Source organism: Mytilus galloprovincialis, chromosome 9, assembly GCF_965363235.1.
Source record: "Mytilus galloprovincialis chromosome 9, xbMytGall1.hap1.1, whole genome shotgun sequence".
Classification (NCBI taxonomy): Eukaryota; Metazoa; Mollusca; class Bivalvia; order Mytilida; family Mytilidae; genus Mytilus; species Mytilus galloprovincialis.
In genome coordinates, this window is record NC_134846.1 from 31500511 (window position 1) to 31525714 (window position 25204).

At 31.8% G+C, this 25204-nt stretch overlaps 1 protein-coding gene across 1 annotated transcript; it reads right to left on the minus strand.

Annotated features, from left to right (window-relative positions):
* Window positions 1–498: 498 nt before the first annotated feature.
* On the minus strand, window positions 499–23318 carry LOC143046530 (uncharacterized). Its single transcript, XM_076219686.1, has 9 exons — window positions 23100–23318; window positions 21524–21608; window positions 20620–20730; window positions 20313–20372; window positions 17631–17939; window positions 9761–9808; window positions 9362–9406; window positions 3896–3949; window positions 499–1268 (listed from the first exon to the last, which is right to left on the minus strand). The coding sequence occupies exons 1-9, from the start codon at window positions 23148–23150 to the stop codon at window positions 649–651; spliced, it is 1383 nt and encodes a 460-aa protein (XP_076075801.1). The 5' UTR covers window positions 23151–23318; the 3' UTR covers window positions 499–648.
* Between the last annotated feature and the right edge of the window lie 1886 nt (window positions 23319–25204).

The following is a 25204-nucleotide window of genomic DNA, read 5'->3' on the forward strand; positions in this document are numbered from 1 at the left end:
AATTTTCAATTCCAGTGGTAATGCTACAAGGAGTCGTATTCTGCTTAGTATTTAGATATCGATGTCATTTCAGATTATGTAGATCCATACAGGCTTTGTTATTTGCTATTACAAATGTCAAGTGCGTGTTAGAAAGATCTTTCTTTTGGATTTAAATGTCAATTGATCGGGGATTTTTTAGCAATGTATAAGTTTTATTTATAAATACTTTAAAACTACTCCACTAATGCTGTTTGACTGTGAAAAATGCTACATGTAAACTAATTTACCTGACTTAAATGAAGAGTACAATATGTCAGCAATTCCCCGAAGTTCGAAATATTTCAAATATAAAACAAGAATTGCAGAGCTTTGAATCTGTCAACTTTAAAATGATAAGAAATCTTTAATCATTATGTTAAATGATATACAGTAAGTACATGAAGTATGAAATCTTGAAATGTTATAGTGTTGAATGTTGTACAAGTAATGCATCTTTGGAATATGAGCTATGTACAGAAGTGTATTAAGTCTGGTACAATAATACAACTAAACATGTTACACTTTCAAATTCTTTTCACCATTAAATGTACGATTTACGAAAAAAATAATGATAGTTTTCAAATAGTTTCCTTCTTTTATAGTACCACTGGTAAACATATGTGCTATTTAATATCTTAATGATCTTAAATCTTCAAATTTATACACAAATTCGTTTGGTTGTTTCTGCAGAACAATTTCTAACTTTTTTGCAATGAATATGAACTCATTTAAAAATGTATTGAATTCTTCAGAGCTGATCATTACATTTGATCTTTCCATTATTGCATCACAGAGTGTCTGACATTTTAATGCAATATAGCCAATTGACATTTGCTCTTGCTGTGGTGGATCAATGGGTTGTTTCCAGTCATGACATCTTTTTACATTATAGTCTTGTGACATTTCGTGTTGCAGTGAAGCAATGAGTTGTTGCTGTGGAACAATGGGGTGTTCGAATGGAATATTTGGTTGTTCCAAGATACCTGTGATGCAAAAAGCAGGGAACAAACTCAGAAAAATTCTACATATAAGGTTATAGTCAAAATCTATGTATCCTTTTTTAGCATAATATATTCTATTTAAATCTCCAGATTTCAGTGAGTGTTTCATTTTCCGATTTCCTAATTCGGCTATAAGATTTTCTGGTTGAATGAAATGCTCCAAGAGTTCTCTTAACATATTTTGTGTTATAACTTTTACAGCCATAATCAGACGTGTATAGTTGGCGGTAGGCGATAATACATGACCTGAAATACAGATGAATACTGTTAAATGATTCAAACAATTGTTAGATACATGCATTCCCGATTAATAAAACAATGAAACACTACAAATTATTAGAGGCTACATATATCGCACGCTGCATATTAGAAACACACATTGATACGATATTATGATATATCTCCGGTAGTGTATAAGTAGAGATCATAACATGCCTTTTTCCATATTGGCCCTGGTAGCATTCCTCGACCCATATCGGTCCTTGGCTAAAGCCCTGGGCTGATATGGAGTCTCGGGATTAGAAAAAAAATGGAAAATATGTAATAATCTTTTCATTACATATTTAAGTTCTGCAAAAAGAGAAAAACGTTCAATGATAACTATTTGATTAACAAAAACAGATAAAAGATAAAAAGATAAAGAATATCTCATTTTACATTATTCTTTTTTCTATTAACTGCACACAAGTTTATCGTTATATTTCCCATTATTTTGGAATATGGTAATACACAAAAGTGATAATTTGGCTAACTGTTGGTTGGACATTGTAGCAGAATCTCAAAATTTTCAATACAAATACCGTCATTGTTCACCATTGTCGTTAAGGACGCAATGATTTCACGTCATTTAGAATCAGGGCACAATAAGCAATACACATTTTTTTGTGGCCCTGACAGCAATATGAGTAGAAAAATTATGCGGTTATAACATAACGTTTTTGTAACAAATATGTAATAAAAAAAATACAACATACAAATTTGTAAGTATTATTCCTTTATGGTATCGATCGATGATTGTGTTCATATTCTTAATATTAAAGAAATAAATTGTGTATGTACAGTTCTTGTATAGTTTACATATAATAATAACCACTATTTGGTTGGGTAAACAGAGATAACAGGTAGATCAGGGGAAGGCAAGTTGGATATATCTGTTTCGAACTCTCTTCAACTAATGTTTTAAAAAAGAAGACAATACTCATATTCTAGGCCTAAGATTTATTTGTTAACTTAGTGGCCGTATTTGGTAGTATAAGAATCATCGCCCCACTGTCCAATCGGTCCTCACTAAATCGCCACTTTCTAAAAAATCGCCCAACTCTTGTTTACCAACTCGCCCTTATTATTAAAAAAGTTAAACTCCCATTGAACAATCAGTCAGACAACTCACTTTTTTATGAAAAGGGTTAAAATCCCCCTGAATAAAGTTCTCACCTAGCCCCACTTATGAAAATATCTTGCTTCCTTTAAATATGTTAGATTACTAAGATATTCTTTATAAAGAACAAAAATGTCAGTATCAACCTCAGAAGCTAACAAAACCTTTAAATATACTTATTAAGAAGAGATACAGTTACGATACTATTGTCAGGTCATTAAAGATTGCATATTTTGGCGTTAATAATGATTCACTTATAGGATCTTTGCATCGGAACTATACACATTTATTTAAAAACCAGTTGTTGGCATGACACAGGTTATGTTCTTCTCATATATATTATGATGGTATGATACTGAACCCCTAACGGGAAGGATTGTGCCTGATATTTATATGATGAAGACATAATCTTTCAATCAGTTTAATTGAAGTCTGGAGCTGTCATGTCAGTTAACTGCTAGTAGTCTGTTGTTATTTATTTATTATTGTCATTTTATTTATTTTCTTTGGTTACATCTTCTGACATCAGACTCGGAATTCTCTAGAACTGAATTTGAATTTGCGTATTGTTATGCGTTTACTTTTTTAATTGGCTAGAGGTATATGGGGAGGGTTGAGATCTAATAAACATGTTTAACCCTGCCGCAGTTTTGCGCCTGTCCCAAGTCATAAGCTCTGGCCTTTGTTAGTCTTGTTTTATTTTTAATTTAAGTTTCTTGTATACAATTTGGAGTTTAGTCTGGCGTTCATTATCACTGAACTAGTATATATATTTGTTTAACGGCAAGCTGAAGGACGCCTCCGGTTGCGGGAATTTCTCGCTGCATTTAAGACATGTTGGTGACCTTCTGCTGTTGTCTGTTCTATGGTCGGGTTGTTGTCTCTTTGACACATTCCCCATTTCCATTCTCAATTTTATAGATTACTAAAAGTTGGTATCCATTCGTCTTGAATTAGGGGTATGTGTCGTGGATTGATTTTTTCTACCTAAATTTTGAAAATGCGTCTTTTCTCAATGAAAAATTCTAAGTTTTATTGTGGATTAGGCATTCCAGCCAAAATGTTTAAAAACAAAGAAAAGCATGAAAAACAAAGAAACTCAAACTGGGGTAATCTGGTAGGGATGATCCAGCTCAGATCAACCCTGTTAGAACAAGGGAGCTGGGATGTAACGAACTTTGATTCCATTGACCTAGTTGTTTAAAAGAGGAAAGTGTTCTTACAAGTAAAAGACGACGGACGTCCTGAACGACAAACAACGGACGACAGTTGATAAAACATAGTCAATGTGATTCCATGACACTATTTGTCAGAAACAATATATAAAGACAGATAAACAAACAAGCAAACAAATCATTTATTTCAGATCAAAAACATAAAATATAAGTCATGTAAGGTACAATAATTAGCTGTATTCTCCCAAAAAAGAGGTGTGGTTCACGAAACAGTTGTATTTAAAAAAGTAAAACCTACAATATTACATGTATATACATACCAGTTGCTACTTTAGCTTTGTTTACTCGAGGGTCGTGACCAATGTTTTGTAGGGCTGAAATGATATATTTTGATATAAAGCTCGAATGTTTAGTTTGTAACCAAGACATTTTGACTATATTTAGAAATTATAATTCATATAGATCAGCATAAAAAGAAGGTTATTTGTTAAAATTTACTACCACTTTTGAATTGTTGTCTCGTGTTTTTCTGTGGTTAAATGGGCTATTTGTGTACTAAAGACTAATGTAACTTGTGATCTGCATAATGCAGATAACGAGCTATATGTCTATTTACTCTGTAATTGTACTGGATGGTTGTGTTAAATGTTGTTGGATAGCAGGCGGTTTAGCTTAGTGTCTTCTGTGTTAGCAGGCGGTTGGGCTTGTGGTCGCATTTGTTAGAAGGCAATCCTGAACGTCTATCTAAGGTAAAACACTTCTTCTTGTAACCATTGTTAAACATCGCAGACAGTTATTATGTTGAAATTATGTCATTTCTGCGACGGATCTGCGTTCGAAAATTTGTATCCATTTTGCACGATTTGGGAACATTTAATGTCAAATTCAAACAACCTTAAAATAGACGGTACACATTGTGTAGAATCGGCTACCTCTACAGTTTTTAATGTCAGTCATTGAAACTTAATAGGAGATTAGAGTGAATATGTTGAATTTGTGAACTTACTAGTTTATGAAATTGTGTCTAGATTTCAGAATTTTTTAGAATAATTACAAATATCTTGAAGTTGGTCACCTTTTTCTATAGTGTTAAAATTTACCTGACTTCGGAAATTTTGAAATATGGAAACATTTGTTTTAACCAACATTATCAGATTTTAACCGAATGTTATCTAAGCTTCGGAGGTTCTTTTCTTTCTGATAACTATTCAAAGTTGTCATTTGATATTCCTGTATCTCGAAGTACTAAGTACATACCATTTTCCATAGGTATGGATAGAATTGAGCTGTGGTAGCAATTTTTTCCATTTTCCAGACATAAACATCGTCATTGTTTACAAAAAACAACATGTGATTGTGCTTGTTTTGTGTAAACCAAATTTCTAATACAGTATTTCGCATAGTATTTCATATAATAATTGCACATCAATTGCAAATTTTAACCTGTTGTTATGGAATTGTTTAAGGAGTGTTAGTCCCATTTTTATAATTGGGAAATTTATAAAAACAAATCTCGAAAATTTCTTATAATAGAATAAAAAATGAAATTATGAAGTGTATCAAAAAGACAACAGAAAATAAAAACAACCAGACTGTACATATGAGCTACTAATGGTTGTTGCAAACATATTTTTTTGTTTGTGAAAACTGATTAAATTCGATATTACGAATTTGAAAAATCGATTTTTTTTAAAGTAAATGTAGCTACAGATGGATTTACAACAATTTGATAGAACTAATACATGTTATATTCAAAGACAATTTTGCTACAACAAACAATCAAAGCCTACTGTAAATTTAATAGAAATTCTTAATATCGATGAACTTAAAACAGGACAAAGTTAACATTTTGCATATTCAAAAGAATAACTAGTAGGCGAGTGACTTTAACCATAAAATTAAATGTTTAATGCACCTACCTAACACACGGCTAAATTATATATCATTTGAAAGCTACACATCTGTACTATCTGTTTTGCCCGGTCGTAAAAAAATCGTACGGTGCAATTTCCGTCAAATCAAGATCAAAGGCTAAGGACGAATAAGTGCATATTTTCTAAGATTTCAGCCTGATTGCATAATATGACTTTTATATACTAAATTCACATATGCAAACAATTTAAACTGTTAGCAGAGAAATTAACAGTCATTATTCAAATGCATTTTTTAATATTTAAAGCGTGTTTTAGACAGAGAGCACATGTTTTCTGAAATTCGTGAACAAAATGTGTGAAAACCCAAATTTTTCTTTCTGGTGCAAATGCTAATGACTTAAAACTAAGTGAAACCCTGTAATGACTATCAAAGAAGTTTTTGACATCATAAAATTTCTTAAATTGTGCTTACTTCTAATCATACAGCAAATCATAACAACTCATACAGTTGCCCAAAATACCGCCATCTGCGAAAAAAACAGCTTTTAAGCATTTCTTCCTATTTAAACATTGTATGTGGTCAATATAAGATTTAATAAACAAATTCTTAAGAATCTGAAAAATTTAGAGTAAAAAAAAATATGTGCGCGAATCATCTTATTGCTTGAAATAAAGGGGGTGAAACTAAGAGATTGCAATCTGCATTGTAACTACATGTACCAGACTGAAATAAACATATTTCGACTTTTCTAATTGTTTGATTTATTAGCTTCATTATAAATATTGATGTAGTGAAAAGACCTTTATTTATTTAATGTGAATTGGAAATTTAGACCAAAATAAATAGAAAATAAATTGATGAAAATTGAAATTTCAAAGAATTTCAAAAACTAGTAAACACATTATAAAACTTGACTTCTTGATTGCTTAAATTGCGTTGTTCATTGTTTACATGCATTAATTCATCAAATAAGAATAATTTGAAGAAAACATATCCATTAATACGCAACGATTCTAGTTACAACTACACTTCCTGAATAGCTTGAATGACTAGTTTATTTTTCATACGAGGATGACTTCATGCAAGAGTTTCTGATGACGACTGAAAAGAAGCTATCATTATCTTGAAACTTCACTTTCCATTATATAGATGATGTCATCTCACTGAATAGTGCCAAATTTGTGACAATGTTGGACTTGTATTTTCCATTGAAATGAAAGAAAAGACTCAACAAATATAGTTTACTCTATCACGTATCTTGAAATCGATGATGAGGGTTGGTTCAGAACAAGTTTTACGACAAAAGAGATGAGCATAAAACAACCCATAAAAACACTCCTTACTACCAAATTATAAACTTTTCATTTCTATGTAACAACATTATAGCAACGCCTGCATATCTATACTACTAAAGGAGGAGACCGATTTCATTGAGCCTCAACTCCTCTGAAATAAAGGCAACTATAGTATACCACTATTCAATAGTCATCAATCGATTTACTAGTAACTGAAATAAATCCGGGTCACAAAGCAAAAACTAGGAAAACTATAAGAGGAACATAACGATATAACAGAAACACTGAACTGCTACAAAAACAAACGCCAAAATACATAGAAACAGATTATTCGATACCAACTGCTATATGCCTGACTTGGTACAAGACATTTGAAGAAAAATAGTGGTTTAAACATGGTTTTAAACCAGAGTTCAAATGCAAAGTTGAAATCATCCCTTTGAAAATTTCATGGACGCCACTACGAGTTGGTTAACAATTATGAGATATCTGTTTCGCCAGATGACGACTGATAAGTTCCATCGCCGTAACCAAATTGCCGTAATTTCTGCCGTGAATGTCACCAACCGAATAAGGCTAACCGAGTTAGGAAATACATGAGCCATAACACGGCTAAAAGAGAGCCGTGGTGTAGTGGTTAGTGCTAACTACTAACACAAATGTTCCTGGTTCGATTCCCGTTCCTTGATGAAAATTTCAGGGACTGAATTTTCGGCTCTTCCTTGACACCATTTGTGAGTATGGTCTTGAGGAAACGATGAAAGTCCGTCGGAAGGGGACGATAAATGGTTGACCCGTGTTAAGAGAGAGACATATCTCTTGCACGTTAAACACACCTTTGTAGATTTCGAAAAAGAGCAGGCTAATGCCGCTACAATGCAGCACTCGCACCCGCCAAGTGGAAAGCGATTAATTTAAGTTGCAAAACTTGTTTCCCAATCCACTATAAATAAATATGTTTAAACTAAGACGGGTGTCACATGTGGAACATGATCTGACTACCCTTTGGGAGCCCTGAGTTCACTCAAAAATTTATTTGGGGGTTTGTATTACTCAATCTGTAATTTTATATGTTGTGTTTTGTATACTGTTGCTTGTCTTGTTCGTTTTTTGCCCGGCTTTGTGAGTTCGTTTTTAATTATGAGTTTGATGTCCCTTTGATATATTTCGTCACTATTCAAGTAGTAAAAGGTTTAAAAATTATAGATCAGTGTAGCTAAATGTATCATGATAACGAGTTTGGTTCTACATATATATCACCGTGAGCAAATTAAGTTATTTTCGCGGATATTTGTCTTATTGAGTTAATCGTCTTCACTTTACTTTGAGGTGATTTTTTGGTCGATTTTTATTACTGCAAGTTAATGTTTTTTAAAGTAAAATAATACCAAAGGGACAATCAACATCTCAAACCATGAATCAAATAAAGTTAATTAAAACCATGAACAAAATAAAATTAAAGTCCAAGAGACGAACAACAGTCCAAAAACACAGCATATCATGAAAACGATCACTTCTAAAACAGCGAATGATCTTATGAGGTCAGGAAGGGTACTTAACTTTTTCATTTTATTATTTCACAACTGCTAATAGTTTTTTACATACACAATGACATGTATTTGTATTTTAAAAGCTTATGTAGAAAATACTCAAAGCATCTTTTATTCAAATAATTACAGCGATTAAACTTCTAAACACATTTAATATGACTTACTATAACACGATTTTAAACTAAATAAGAAGCAGGCGCATTTTATTTAGTTCGTTTACATCCCGCTTTAGACAACCAAGTGTTTCTAAACAATGTTGCTTATTTCAATGTTGCCTATGATTTAGTCGCAAAGTAATGTTTGCATTTAAACATGATTACAAAAAGTAAAAAGAGTTTGACTTCGTAAAAAACATATTTTAACCTCAATTACCTCGCATATATTCTTTTCTTACTTTAAATACCCCTTCTTTTATTATGGAAAATCATTCTCCTCCCTGATATTCACAATTAGCGATGTGCTTTTTTAACATAGATTAACAAAATGATCGCTATTTACAGATGGCAGATTGTTGGGCAACTGCAAACACTTCAATAAAAGGCTGTTCCATGAACAATGATTAATAATTGCATCTTAAAATTACAAAACAAATATTCCTTGACTTAAAACATATACATTTATCTATTTTTTAGCATACAAATATCGATTCCTCAAGATATATTTTGCTTTTCGAATAATTTTTCATTTTTTTAGGATTTGTGATAAATTTCTATTTTCGGGAAATTTTACGCATCGAATCTCTTATTTTTTGTTTGATTTTAAAATTATGTATCATGTTCCATAAAGTTCATATGATCTTTTGGGAAATTGTATGGTACAAGAATTAGAAAATGGCGTTTTATTTAGTAATCGCAAAAATTGGAATGTGTTTTCATGAACTTTGACCTTGATTTAACAAAAAATGCACCGTACGATTTTTTTACGACCGGGCAAAACAGAAAGTACAGTTTATCAGCTTTCGAATGATATATAATACAGCCGTGTGTTAGGTTGGTGCATTAAAGTCGTTAACTAAGCGTCTTTTTGAAATAAGTCACTCGCCTATAGCTGCTTAAATTGTACCTACCATCTGCAGACTCTGATTCGATTTTAGGCGGATCTGTTTCAATTTCTAAAAAATATTCGGCAATGAAATAAAACTTTCAAGCAATTGCAACTTCTTATTATATTCTTCTTAATAACAACTATGAGTTATAGAAAACAAATCTTGGATATGCCTTTAAAACTCTAGTTTAGTGAGAATAGAAAATAAAATAACTATTACATGATGTATAAATACTTCCAGTGCTATTAGTTTTAAATACAGATTAATTCATTACATTCTCATAACGAAAAAGGTATCCAAACATTCTGAAATCGAATATAGGTACATATATCTTTAACATGTTTAACGTTTTGCTTTGAAAAGCAGAAAGAATGGATTCAAAATGCAAATGGGTTTAGTCGATATTGAATGTGTACAAACCAGACACAACCGATTCCTCTAGTACTGCCGATGATTCTTTTTTATTTTCTGAAAGTAGATTAAAACGCTATCCATCAATAATTTAATTTTGGATGTAACGCGTCTTCTAATTGGCCGACGTTGTTTTCTTAACTTTGTCATGTAACCGTGACGTCATCAACGTTTTCTCATGATTTACTATGGTTCAAAATGGAATTTCTAATTTAATAAATTATAAGAAATGACTGTAATATTGTTTCTGTCTATTCAAAATAACATAAAAAATGTGGTGCACACTTTTAAATAACCCGCGTATCAGTGTGCACCAAATTTTTGATGTTATTTCTTCATAGACAGAAATACTATTACAGTCATTTAAGAAATAATTCACTGGGGCTAAAATCACGATATATTCAAGCCCCCATAAATTATTTCGATTCTAATAGGATAAATACGGCAATTCCTTTGGATCGAAGCGCTCTATGTGGAGGCAAATATTTGCCGTTCCCATACATAAACGCACTATTAAATTGGCGTAAAAGAACGGAGCAAACTGAATCATTGACATGCCTAAACTATTTCAATGACGTATTTAAATAGTTTTTGATGAAGTTAAATGAAAATTTACTTATATTTAAAAAAAAATGTATACCAAATTTTAGCATCGTTTGTTTACGTTTCCTTGTTTTGATGACTTTCGATTTCGTGAATTTTCCCATAAATGCGTATATTCTTACGTCATCCATTTATGACGTCGGGAATTCATTCATAAAAAGACATACATGACGTGGGAATACGATCGTAACAGCCCTGGCAATATATATATATTTTACCACGGATGTGTACTCAAAGCGTTTGAAGGACGTCATGTTAGTATCCTTAATTAACATTCATTTATTCTCGGAATTTAGACCAGTAAGATGTACAACAAAATGATTTGATAGTGACTTTCCCATTTTTCTTCGTATGTAGTATATGACCATTTCATGTATGTCTTACATCAACCGTCTTTAATATCAAGTTTTAGGTATATTTGCTATCACATTTGTCATTCGTTTTCTTTTGTTTATATTTGCAGCATACTATATATTAATACGTGACCTTTATTAAATTTTGGCTACATATGTTTTGCATTTTGTAATATTTGAAACATGTGGGACATAATTACAGATGATTACATGCTTCGATCGTAGATGAAAAAAACAACATTTTGTGTACACAATTATAAATATCAGCTACAACTTGTTCACCGCTTTGATTCTTATTAGGTCTTTCCACTTTTCTGTGGAAAGACCTATTGTTTTTCTTCTGATTATTTTTTTTTTTTTTCTTCCGCCTAATTTTGTTCTTGCGATAAACATTTGTTTCGCAATATGTCGCTTAGATATTTTGTATATGATATCGAACAGTTTATGCGCTTTTGAAATTTACCCTGCGTAAACAAATACTTTTCTTTGTAGGAGTTATCTCCTCAAACACTGTTTTCCTTGTTAGCGCATCTCCTTCGCAACCGTAAAAGATTATGACAAATTTATTTTACAAAATTGCTCGTTATATCCTTCGCATGATTTGTCTTATTTTGACCGAAGCGATATGACCGCTCCATATGAGAGTTATTTCCCCTTATGCATCTGATATAAGTGATATGAATTTCTATCTTATAAACCATAAGTGATAGAGACCTAGGATCTTTTGATTTGAGGTCCTTGGTCCCAAAAAATGAAAATTAGGTCAAGGTCAAAGGTCAAGGTCATATTTTAATATTTGAATTTGGCTTATTTTCACTTATATCCAAAGACTGTATAAGATATCAACAAATTATTTTTACTAAATTGTTAGTTGCGACATGTCGTAAGATGTAAATTTTGATTGCAAGCGTACGTTGAATGTGAAAGGGAGTTTTCTCCCCTCTTGTATTAAAAAATACGCGTTTGGTGATATAACTCATTAACTAAATATAATTAAGAACTATGGTCTTTTGATTTGAGGTCCTTGGTTTATGACCTTGAAATTGATCTCAAGGTCATAGCTTAATTTGACGTTCTAGATTTTGACCTTTGCTTTTACACCATCTGTATACATAATAAAGTCATGAGACTTTTTGACAAACGGTATCAAACCATTTAAACTTAAAAAAACAACCGGAAGTGACCTTGTGTAAACCGGAAGTAGCTATTTATTGTACTTTATTACATACAAGTATAAAAAACAAGATATTTTTGGAATCAGTGTCAAGTAAATAGTCAAATATTATCGGAAATAGAGTTTTTCAAACCGGAAGTAAGAAATTATCTCCCTTATCTAAAAAAATATTGTTTAGAAACCATATATTTTTGGAATCAGCGTACAATAAGCTATCATTTGACGATTGAAATGACATTTTAAACCTATTTTTACACCTTTCATATTAAAATACATTGTTTTGGTGGAAAGACCTTCAATTGTTCTCTGAACAATTGGTTTTTAATTCTCATAGTTATTTGACTTGTATAATACTTAAACGTATATCAAAATTACAATGCGTCTGAAATAAAGTTAACAATGAAACTCGATCTTTTATAACCAAGCTCAAGCTAACAGCCACTCGTTAGCAGCCACTACGCTAGCAGCCAGTTTTCGGATTTGTCTATGAACCCTAACAATGCATAAGATTCAAACGTACTCAAAATGTTCCGTTCGTTAACATTTCATGCTTTTGCATTTGAATGTTACAAAAATGAAATATTCTGAGTGGATTTAGTCTCAAAAACATTTTTTTTAAGTAAATTGTCTTGAAACATGACTCTTCCATGAATTTTAGTAGAAACAGTAGAATTTTAATCAGTGGTTTGGGAGGGTTTCTGAATTTTCTGCGGATTTATTTTATTGTGCTATTATAGAAAAGCAATTCTCCTGATCTCTGGTTATTTGCTATGATATAAAAAAAAATCTTAGAAATACTAAATTGGATAATTATATAGTTATAAGTAAATGACATTATTTTTGAAGCACTAACAACAAATTATTCACTCAAAGAGAAGCTTGTTATGTCTCTCTCTGGAACGCTGCATAAATATAAGTTTTATAAAAAAGACTTATTGAAACCTCCATTGAGTCAGCAAACTTTCATATGGATAGATCAGTTAGATTGATAACTTTAATATCTTATTTATTGTCACATTTTCTTCATGAAAAACTTAGAATTACTACACAATTTTTATTAATTGGCTTAAAGAGATGAAATTTTGAGGGAAATAGAGGTAGAAATAGACCAAATAAAACCTCATAATGAAAATAAAGTGGTATTTATCATCATAGAGTCATCGTTTGTATCATATTCAACTGAATGAGACGAATGTTTGATCATTTATTGGTCCACATAATATTATAGTTGCATACGAACAATAGTTGATTTTTTTGCTTTCTTAAATTTAACAGTTGTAGGAAATTAATCCTTTATGTCATTGCAGTAAACATAAATCGTGGGTTTTTCAAAGCAATATAATTTTTCTGTTTTATGTTTCTATGAAATAGAATGAAATTCAAAACAGTGTGGCTGTGGCCATTGATTGACACGTTAAATTCATCCATGGACTAGGACAATTTACGTGAACGTTTGTCTGTAACGACCACTGTTCACGACGTACCTACGATAGACATTTAAACTGTGGGGTCACCAAAGGTTTCTTAACGCCTTTAATTATAAAATAATTCGAAAAATTAATCAGGAATAACCTTTATGTTTTGATTTATATAATTGATATAAATCAAAACATTGTGTTATTTCTGATTAATTTTTTGAATAACTTTATTAAGGTGTTGAGAACCTTTGGTGACCCCATAGTTTAAATGTTTTTAAAAGTACTTAGTGAGCAGTGGTCGTTACATACAAACGTTCACCTAAATTGTCCCAGTCAATGGATGAATTTAATGTGTCAATCAATGGCCACAGCCACACTGTTTCATTCTATATGAAGTTTTGATTATAGTATTGAACAGGATAACACTTTACTCATGTCAAGCATTTCTTTATTTGAAACAAAGATAACTTCTGCACAATCTTTTGAAAAGTACACATTTACCAAAGATTAACGGGGGAAAATCAATGACGGTATTCAACATCTAAAGTTTATAAAGTCCTTATATTTTGTTAACAAACGAATTTTCACGAATTGAATCATTGAACTTGATTGTTTCAAACCATCACACTTTAACGTATATCTTTGAACTTTAGCATAACCATCGCTTACTAGTTTACCCATTGGTCTTTAGAACCCAACAGAACAGCTACATTGACACGTGTAGAAAAACAAAAATTGCTCATACATTGAAATCAAATACTTGCCAGATAATTCCTCCTTCAGACTTGATATAATCTCATCTTTTTGTCGACAGTTCTGACAATCAAAGCTTGTGTTGTCGGCAATGCATGTGGTTTTGTCTTTCTTATTTATTTCTATGTTCGATGGTTGCTCTTCTATCTCTTATTAGAAATTATATTTTAAATAGATATATATAGAATAATATAAACCCAGTTAGTTTGCTAGTTTCAAATAACTCAATAATAAACGGATGTACACATCAAAAGATGTTTACAAGTAGAACAGTCATTAAACAGGAAACACAATAATTTGTTATCTTGAAATTTTACCCAGTTATTCATATTCAATTGTACCGGTTAATAATGCATTTGGTTGTATTTTACTATATAAAACGGTTGATTTGCTGGGTTTTTCAGTGATAGTTGTCTCATTCGCAATCATACCACATCTCCTTATTTTTATAAATGCAGATATTTATATATGAAAACAAATTTATAAGACAAATTACGGGAATATCGGGAAGTTGGACATCCAGAAAGGTAATATGGCATTCATGTCTTAAGCCTCGGTCACACCTTACCGGATAGCTCGAACGGACGACTAACGGATAACTTTGTTTCAATCCGTTCATGTCCGTTAGACGTCCGTCCATATCCGTTGTATGTCCGTTAAGCGTACGTTTTATCCGTCGGCGTCCGTTTTCTCCGGTGGAAAATTTTGAGCATGTTCAAAACTTTGAACGGACGTCCAACGGATAAAATGTCCGTTGAACGTCCGTTAGTCGTCCGTTTTGTACGGTACTCGTCCGTTTCGTTTCCGTTTTGTATCCGTTACGTGTCCGTTATACATCCGTTGGAGGTCTGGAAGATAAATTCACCAACGGACTACTACCGGACGTTTAACGGATAAAACGGATGTTGAACGGATGAGAAACGGACTTCTACCGGACGTGTAACGGATAAAATGGATGATGAACGGATCTGAAACGGATAAATGCAAATCAAAAATTTCGCGTCAGAAATGCCAATTATTGGTATGTCAGATTTCTTAAGGTTCATGAATTTTTATTATTCATAATCGACCTTAGAGTATAGGCACGTCTTCACAATCAAGCAGTTCTTATTCAGGCCAGACACTGCCCTTTGGCAGAATTTTGAAGAATAGACCAAAACCAGTTACACAGAAACATTTTGAATATATATGCGATTTACATGTATTATTATTGTCGCCTTTGATTTTTCCGTATATCTTGTTCATCCGTTTTATCCGGTACGCTTCCGTTAGGTGTACGTTTTATGCGGTACTCGTCCGTTGGATGTACGTTCGACATCCGTTGTGTCCGGTACGTGTCCGTTTCTCATACGTTGCATATCCGGTATATGTCCGTTATGCATCCGTTACACGTCCGTTTTTTTCGGTCAGTACATCAACGGACTCCCAACGGATAACAATTTTGTCAACGGACAACTTTTATTTTCATCCGTTAGGCGTCCGTTCGTGCTATACGGTAAGGTATGACCGAGGCTTTATTGATGCACGGTAAATATTTCATTAAAAGACATATTGACAAACGCTTCATTAAAGACCTGTTAGTGACCTTCTGCTGTTGTCTGTTCTATGGTCGGGTTGTTGTCTCGTTGATACATTCGCCATTTCCATTCTCAATTTTAAAGTATTTATATGGGCTTTGCTCATTGTTGAAGGCCGTACGGTGACCTATAGTTGGTAATTTCTGTGTCATGTTGGTCTCTTGTGGAGAGTAATCTCATTGGCAATCATACCAAATCTTCTTTTTTATACAAACTATATGAATTTAGCTTATCTACTATCAATTCCATCTTGTTGACGTGTAAGTATAACACCCATTTGTTTCATTCAATGCAATTCGAATTCTTACCAGATATTTCATCCTCTAGGCGTGAAATAATCTTACCTTGTTGTAGACAGTTCTTGCAATCAAAGCTTTTGTTGCAGAATATGCATGTAGTTTTGTCATTTTTATTCATTTCTATTTTTGATGTTTGCTCTTCTGCTTCTTTTGTTTTTTAAAAGAAAAAAGTGCATATACAAAATTCAACATACGCTGCATATATATTGGAATCAATGCACTTGGTTTATTAACCAATTTTGTCGAACAAAATGATAAAAGATTATAATAAAGGATGAACACATCAATTTTAAGTACAAGAAACAAAAGCAATATGGATTAAAATTTGGTATTTTTCTGTGTCCTCGAGCACAGTAATCAGGCATCGTTGATATACACCACACATATGTTCATTTATAACAATTTATTAAAGTAAGACTGATTAAAGTAGAATTGTTTATACTCAATTAAACCGACCGCTACATCATATCGTATACCTTTTTAAAATTCAATTTCTGAATCTCTTTATAGCACGGAAGTGGTAAACAAGTCTGTAGTATTGATATAGACAAAAATAGTGCATTGACTTGACATATCAACGATATAAGGATGAGGCTTAGAAACGGGGAAATGCATGGCTGTGCCGAGCTATTTCCCCGTTTCGGGCCGAATCCTTATATCGTTGATATGTCAAGTCAATGCACTATTATTGTCTTTATACTGCAATCTAAAAAAAAAACATTTTCAATTGTTGTTTAATGCGTTAAGGTTATTTATTTGATTTAAATATTGGGGGAAATATCTTTTAAAAAGGCCTCACATCATGCTCGCGGAGAAATATACAACACAATGAAATTTACATTTACCTGTTGAAACCAACACTCGATGGTGAACGAAATCGTTTGAGTATGGACTTAAATATCAACCATAAGCATAAAACATAATGATTTATAGGTTGCAAACAAAAAATATTAACAAATTAAATATGTTTTTCCAATAATTGCAAAAGAAACAATGTTGAGTCGTTCCACGCATCGTTGTATGCATTTGAAACAAGAACAGGTTGAAGAGGTCGTATGAATAATTCAATATTATTTCGGCAATTTCTATTTAAATATTCATGAGGAAAAGTGATATCGGGTCAGTGACTGTATATGACATAGAAATATACAGTCAACGCATTTTGACTGCTCAAATAGAAGGAGTGCAGTATAAACTACCATGCATTGTGCTTGATATACAAACACTGCAATTTATCTCCTCATTTCAATACTGTGTTTGTTCATCATATTACTATTATGAGTATTATGAACCCTTCATAATTTTCATTTTTTTGTAAAAGGTTTTTATTGTAGATTGAAAACTGTATTTTATTATCTTAATTTTATTTTAAGTTAAACAGATGGATATAAAATCCCCCCCCCCCCCCAAAAAAAAAATAACATGTATCTTTTTTGTGGGTCTTTCTTCAATATGCATATCAAACAATAAAATTTCTACTTTTAAATTCCTAAAAAAACTTTGATCAACGAAACACATCACATTGAGATGCAGTTGAATATGTATTTCAAATATTCTTCATGATATATATCAAAATCGAGGATGTACTGAATATTTGTATAGTTTGTTTGCTTAAAAACATGCAGTGAATGCAGACAATAGTAGAGAACTATTTCTAATAGAAATATTATTAATATATGAAAGATTTTTTTGCTTTTCTTACCTTTGTAACCAAATTCTCCAGGATCTATAATCAAAGCAACCTTGATGACTGCAGATACATCTGTTTTGATTTTGCAAACATCAACAATTTTTTCCAAAAATGAATGTATCGATTTTCTCATTTGATCTTGATTATCCAGGACATTCTTTTGGACTAAGGTTTTTATAACTAACGAACCAACATAAACGAATTCAATTTCGAACCATTGTCGTAACAGCGCTGAAAATTTCTCTAAGGTTTCCTTAATTTCTGGTAAATTCCATGTGCTTGGTGTTTCAAGTCGCCATTCTACACGACATCTCCTATTATCTAAATAATATAGTTAAATCTTCTTTTAAATTCTTCTGCTTACAATTCTTGCAATGAGTAGAATTTGTTTCTGTCAACATTCATCTATGTATTTGTTATAAACTTTTTTAACACTTGATAATATATGTACTGCAACAACTTTACTGCTACAGATTAAGCAGCGAAGGATCTTGATAATGTTAACAATTATCAGAAAGGGGTTTTATATAGACATGTTAGATCAGGATAACATTATCTTTTATCCTAGATCTACCTCCTATACATTTCTGGGAATTTCATTGGTTTAAGGCGACTTTGTAGAAACAGAGTAACGAGAGAAATTTATGTATTACTGAAAAATTATTACACCAGGGTTTTCGATATCACAAACCAGTCAAAACATTTACTAAATTTTATCATCGGTATAAAGACATCATTCGTAAATATAGCTCAACATGCAGACTTCTAATACGTTCAGGTATTTCACATCCAATTTTTTATGGTAATATTCTTTATAAAGCACAAAGGTGTCAGTATTCACCTCAGAAACTTACAAAACCTTTGAATAGACTTATTAAGAAGGGATATAATTACGATACTGTTGTCAAGTCATTAAAGATTGCATATTTTGGCGTTAATATTGAGTCACTGATAAGGTCTTTGCATCGGAACTAAACACATTTATTCTAAAATACAGTTGTTGGCATGACACGGGTTATGTTCTTCTCATATATGTTATGATGGTATGATACTAAACCCCTAACGGGAAGGATTGTGCCTGATGTTCATATGATGAAATCATAATCTTTCAGTCAGTTTAATTGAAGTCTGGAGCTGGCATGTCAGTTAACTGCTAGTAGTCTGTTGTTATTTATGTATTATTGTCATTTTGTTTATTTTCTTTGGTTACATCTTCTGACATCAGACTCGGATTTCTCTTGACCTGAATTTTAATGTGCGTATTGTTATGCGTTTACTTTACTACATTGGTTAGAGGTATAGGGGGAGGGTTGAGATCTCACAAACATGTTTAACCCCGCCGCATTTTTGCGCCTGTCCCAAGTCAGGAGCCTCTGGCCTTTGTTAGTCTTGTATTATTTTAATTTTAGTTTCTTGTGTACAATTTGGAAATTAGTATGGCGTTCATTATCACTGGACTAGTATATATTTGTTTAGGGGCCAGCTGAAGGACGCCTCCGGGTGCGGGAATTTCTCGCTACATTGAAGACCTGTTGGTGACCCTCTGCTGTTGTTGTTTTTTATTTGGTCGGGTTGTTGTCTCTTTGACACATTCCCCATTTCCATTCTCAATTTTATATCTCATATCGGATTATTAGGCGTGGTGTATTTTAATACAATATACATGTATTTATGTATGATGTGTCTGTTGTGGTTAGGATTGGATATTGATTCAAATCTGATCGTTCGGAATCTGTATTTTCGATACATTTCACATGTGTTAGTATATTTGAGTTACTTTTCATTTTCCATGGATAAAGTGTTGTGTAAGTCAAAATAATTATGACGTCGTCACACCAATTATTTAAAAAAGCCTTTTAATACCGCCAAAATCATAATAATTATTTAAAATAGTATTGCAAAAATAGTTGTATAAATTTCAATATTATATATATTCGTCACATACATACGTTAGTGTTTGTGCTTTCCTGTGCAGTCGTTAATGGAAGATGTTCGTGGTATTCTGCGGGTAACGACTATCATAATATTTATTTGTGCGTTTCTCTGTGCTGAGAGTTCTGGCGTTTGTTTGTGCTGTATTTCTATTACTTAGTGTTGTCATTTAAGCGATATTTTTAAACATTGCCAAATTAGAGGGAAGTTTGGCTAGCGATAAAACCAGGTTCAACCCACAATTTGTTTCTTAAAATGTGCTATACCAAGTCAGGAATATAGAAGTTGTTATCAAAAAGTTTGTTTCTATGTATATTGGCGTTTGTTTTTATTGCATATCAGTGTTTCTGTTCTTTTCCTCTTATAGTTGATGTGCTTACCTCGGTTTTAGTTTGTAACCCTATTTTTTTTTCTCGCAATTTGTCTATAACCATTGAACAATAGTATACTACCGTTGTCTTTATTTGATAGTAGTTGAACGTCCTGTATTTTTTGTTTGTTTTTATATAGACCAACTGAAGATTTGATTATTTTGATAATCTTCGCTCTGACTTCATATGGAATTTACTGATCCCATACATATTGTATAAGGTACTTTGCACACTATTTACATTGTAACATGTGTAATTAATAATGCAATAATGTTATATACAGTAAAGTACGATATTCATTATGAAAAGACATATAATTTCCTGATCTGGAAATGTATGAATGTGTTGTCCTCTATTTTTCTTTTACTTATATGTCGATAATTCAACTTACACTTATCTTTTTCCGTCACAGATACTTCAGAACTCCTAGTTGCAGCGTCTTTTTGGTGAACTGTAAAAGACAAATATAAACAATATTGACATAGTTCTAGTTGTGTACTTTTTTCTTATTATATTCCATTTTATTTAGCTCTATATATCAAACGTGCTTATGCTTGATTTCCATTTATAGAAACAGCACAGTTTATTTATCTTCAATTGAGTGTTGTAATAGATAACGAACTAAATTTAAGACATATCGCCGATACCATAATTGGATTTGAATTACATGACAACATCTTATATAATTCTACAATGACCTTGTGAATCGAAAGTCTCCTCTGCAGAACAGGAAGCGACCACTGCTAGTGCATATTGTTTTACTTCAAACTTCAGACTACCGATATCAATTGAAAGTTCATCAAGATAATCTGAAAGTATAGAAAAAAGTTAAATCTGCAGAATCAAGAAAATTTGATAAAATTTGAAAAAGTTGTCTTTAAAAAAATCTGTGGAATGGTAAATGTAAGAAAATGCAAGCAAGCTATTATTATAATAAAAAAAATCACAAGGATAGATCACAGAACAACACAAGTTAAATCTAGATGTGTCGGAACGACACGAAAGGCTACTCTCGCAATAAAAGCTTGAAGCCATTTTAAAGAGTTGAAAATCCAAAGCCCTTAATTTCGGCGAAGATAGCTGAGCGGAACAATACATAAACTCGATATGTAACTCATTATTGCAGAACCACATACCAAATACCAGAGTAATATATGATGGCGTTAAGAAAAAAAAACTTTGTATAACTATTTTTTTTTCACATTACAATCCATTATTTCGACAAAGATCAGCCGATCGCAAAAACGTTAACTCGATCTGCAAAGCAGCATAATTTTTTTTTATTAAGAAAAACAATTACACATAACCATGATAATGTATTTTTTCTCAAGTTAATTCTATAAAAAAGTAGCTATATTTATATCATGTATATATAGGGTCAGTAAGAGCTATTTTTTCTTATCTCAGAACTTTTTCTGTTAGAGAGAGGCGACTTTGACATTAATTGCCATTGTGAATCAATTTATGCATTTTTGTTATATAATTTTGGGCAAACTAAAAAAAATACGTGAACATTTCTGAAACCTTTTAACAAATATAGTACATAAATTACTTCTGTAAATCAGTTTAAATGCATTTTTACGTTGTTAAAGATTAATTTACCTTTGTATTTGGTAAGATTTTCAATAATCTCATCTTTAATCAGTATCGTGTTTTTCCGCTGATCTTCGACAAGTGTTTGAAGGTTCTACAATAGATTTGAATTGATATTTAACATAAATTAGGTAATCTATAACAGGGAATAAAAAGAAACCGAAGGGTTCCGATCAATTGCACTTGTCAACCTGACCGACAAGAAGATTTCAAATATAACTTATTTTATATTCAGTAGTACAGTGGAGTCCCGACGTCCGCACGGCCGGTGATACCGCGCATTAGCTGATTTCGTAATATCAACACAGTAACACAAATAAAATTGTTCTTTTTATTGTTTTAGCGTGCCGAAGGGATAAAAATGAATAAAATTGATAAGTTCAAGAGTTAAATAATAACTGCAATCTTGTGATTTACAATATTTGGCCAAATTCCATTAAAAAAATTACATCATCAGATAAAATTTGTTTTATTTAAGTCAAATTTATATCAGATTAAAATAATGTTTGCTCTGCATTCTTGGCAGTGTGCTTGGTTCAAAATCAGCTATATTTCGTGGCAGAAAATCTTTCCTTTAATCAAAATAAGCTATTTTTGGAAGGCATGCGCGAAATCACCGGACATTGCATGGAGGAACTCTCAGAACAAAACCCTAATTTTGGACATACATTACACAACATCTTGAGGATGAAACCATACAAACAGATAATTTCATGAAATAAAAGTATGTTTTGAATGTGTTCACACAAATTTATCTAATTATTGATTTTATCAGTTGAATGAAGTAAAGTCATAAGTCTTAGGTGCACGGATACCGGACTGCACCGTAATTTGAACGTAAAATATTTACAATGTATAATATGTTTTTTATTCACGAATTGTCTTGACCAAATGTTGTGCTAACATTTGTGTATCAAGAGTGGAATATTACCATGATTACCAAACCCTTACTTATGTTAGATGAATAATAAGATTTTAAGTTTGATATAAAAAGATCATAAAAATACTGAACTTAGAGGAAAATCAAGTCGGAAAGTCCATAATCACATGGCAAAATCAAATAGCAAAACGCATCAAAAACGAATGGACAAGAACTAAAACATTTCGTTAGTAAGACAATGCAAGAGGAAAATTTATATATTGTGATAAACGTGAATTATTTTCTCTTTACGTTTGGTTCTAAGGACATAATGACTGTTTTATGATTTTGCTTCGTTTTTTCAGTTTTACATTTCTTCTATACTTTCAAGACCACTGTCGCTAATATAATAAGGGATTTCTCTATCAAATCGGTAAACATTTATTATGTGAGTGATTAATCTTTTTTTAATTCAAAATATACACACTCATTACTGATTTTAGTGCACATCACTGTATTTCACTAATAGGGTCTATATACATATATGAGCGGAATCACACAATTTGAATTGTATTAAAATATAAGAACAAAATTAATCGTCACAAGTTATGTTATAATGTTAACCAATGGGATGTGCAATGACCATGTAGCAGTAACAAATCATTGGTTGATAGTTTATATATATTTGTGTACAATGTATATGCAATATTTGTATACCGCACCTACCTTCTTAACCTCATCGGCATTATTGTCGATGATTGTTTTGATATTTTCCATTGACAATTCATTATCTTTGAATGCATCTATTTTCCTCTTCTGCAATTTTAGGAAATAATTACCCACCACACTAGCTATTTCTATAACAGCGTGTTCGGTTTTATCCCACCTGGTGTCAAACTCAGACTTTGCAATGCGTAGATCAGTTGAGTGTGCCAAAAAATTTCTCGTTTCAAGGAACCTGGGATTACCATATATGGATGTATTGTTGTTTATTAGGCATGACTTGATTATAGCACACATTAAAGTGATATCCATACAGTCAACCTCATTCGATCTTTTAGCGTCTATTCTGCACAAACAGTCCTTGACGATTGTATTATTTCGTCCTGTTTTATAATGGGCCAGCTTGCTTGGAGGGGCAATTTCAAACAGTAATTGAAATTGGATTTCATTTAAACATCCTCTTTTAGATTGTGCAGCAAGTTGCATTTGAGAACACTCACAGCACTGAACTGTAGGAAAACATTCGTGAAACAAATAATGTTTATATTTTTCTACAAAAACGTAGAAATCCATATTTTGCAAGATTTTCTGCTCGAAGTATTGATGAAGAACCTCCATTCCAATACCAAGGGTGAAGGTCAGAAGTTTCATGTAATACCAACTCTCTTTATCTGATAGTAATGCATCCATTGTCGATAAATTTATTACGAGTTCGGAGTAATAAAATATTCCTGTAAAGATTTAAACTTTGCTTTCTTCAATATAAAATATACTATAACATTAGAATTGCAAAAAGATCGTAATTGGGGTCAAATTAAAAGGTAAACCAATTGATCAGTTATTACATAATAAATGTAACATAGGTTTGTTTGCAATTTTCTTTGTTAAACACATAATATTTAATTATGAATAGTACGAACGCACATGTATTTGTTTCGAAAAATCACGTGTGTTTACATCAACTATTATTTAAGAACGCTTTTCATATTTAACCAACTCCACCCACAACGCGCACCTAAACAGTCTATTGTCTTTATGTGAAAAGTAATGACTATAAATAATGATTTATTTTAACCTGTAGTTTTTGTTTCGTAGACTGATGTTTTCTACTGTAGGTTTAAAATACTTTCGTACAAAGAACTGTCATCATCAATAGCGGTAGGGATACCATACACTACCGCTATTGTATAGTTTTAAAAGTATTCAAATTTCAACTATATTGAACTTTCGTATTATTGTGAAAATATAAAACCAGTTTTAATCCACCATTTTCTACATAAGAAAATGCCTATTCCATGTCAGGAATATGGACGTATTATCAATTCCTTTGATGTGTTTGAGCTTTTGAATTTGCCATTTGATTAGAGACTTTCCATTTTGAACATACCTCGGAGTTCAGTATTTCTATGATTTTTACCTTTTAAAAGTAAACTATTAGATAAGGAGCAGAAGTTCTGAATTTAAATAATTTTATGATATCCTTGACGTTAAAAGATTCAAATTGTCTTTGTAAATGCACGACCATAAATAGAACACCCCTTAATCTACATATCTTAAAACAAACAAAAACGAAGCAACAAATATAATCTTTTGAAATAAACAGTCAACAAATGAATATGAGTAATTTACTTAATGCAAGATCAAATAAAAATGTAAGTGACGATAAAAGCAATTGAAGTAGTGACCAAACACACCATACCTTGTTAGCCCATACTTTGTACTGTTCTTAGCTTCATCCACAGGAAAAGAGTACTCAAATTTGTTCTTTCAGTACAACTGTCAAACTAAAAATCATAAATTTTAACCTGTTAAAGACACACAAACTTCCTTTATTGATTTAATAGGTATAAATAGGCAGACATAGAGACGAGTCCCTGACCTGCTCTGTTACATTGGTATTTTAAATCAACAAACAAAATATAAAATCCTGCGTATCAAGAAACATGAATACACATATATGTACACTTACAAAAGTGAAATACACATTTAAACTCTTTAATGAAATGTAAGGATATAAAATATTGTTTTTGTTGAAATAAGTTGTGTAATATGTTATCAAAAGTATGTTAGTTATATTTTTTAGAACCTTTTCTAAAAAAACAATTAAA

Bases quoted from the DNA above. Each gene is read 5' to 3' on its own strand.
- LOC143046530 (XM_076219686.1), bottom strand. From the start codon at position 23,150: ATGGAAAATATCAAAACAATCATCGACAATAATGCCGATGAGGTTAAG. The intron at 21,609-23,099 runs GTAGGTGCGGTA...AATCTATTGTAG, and splicing joins ATGCCGATGAGGTTAAGAAG to AACCTTCAAACACTTGTCGA. The intron at 20,731-21,523 runs GTAAATTAATCT...CTATACTTTCAG, and splicing joins AAATCTTACCAAATACAAAG to ATTATCTTGATGAACTTTCA.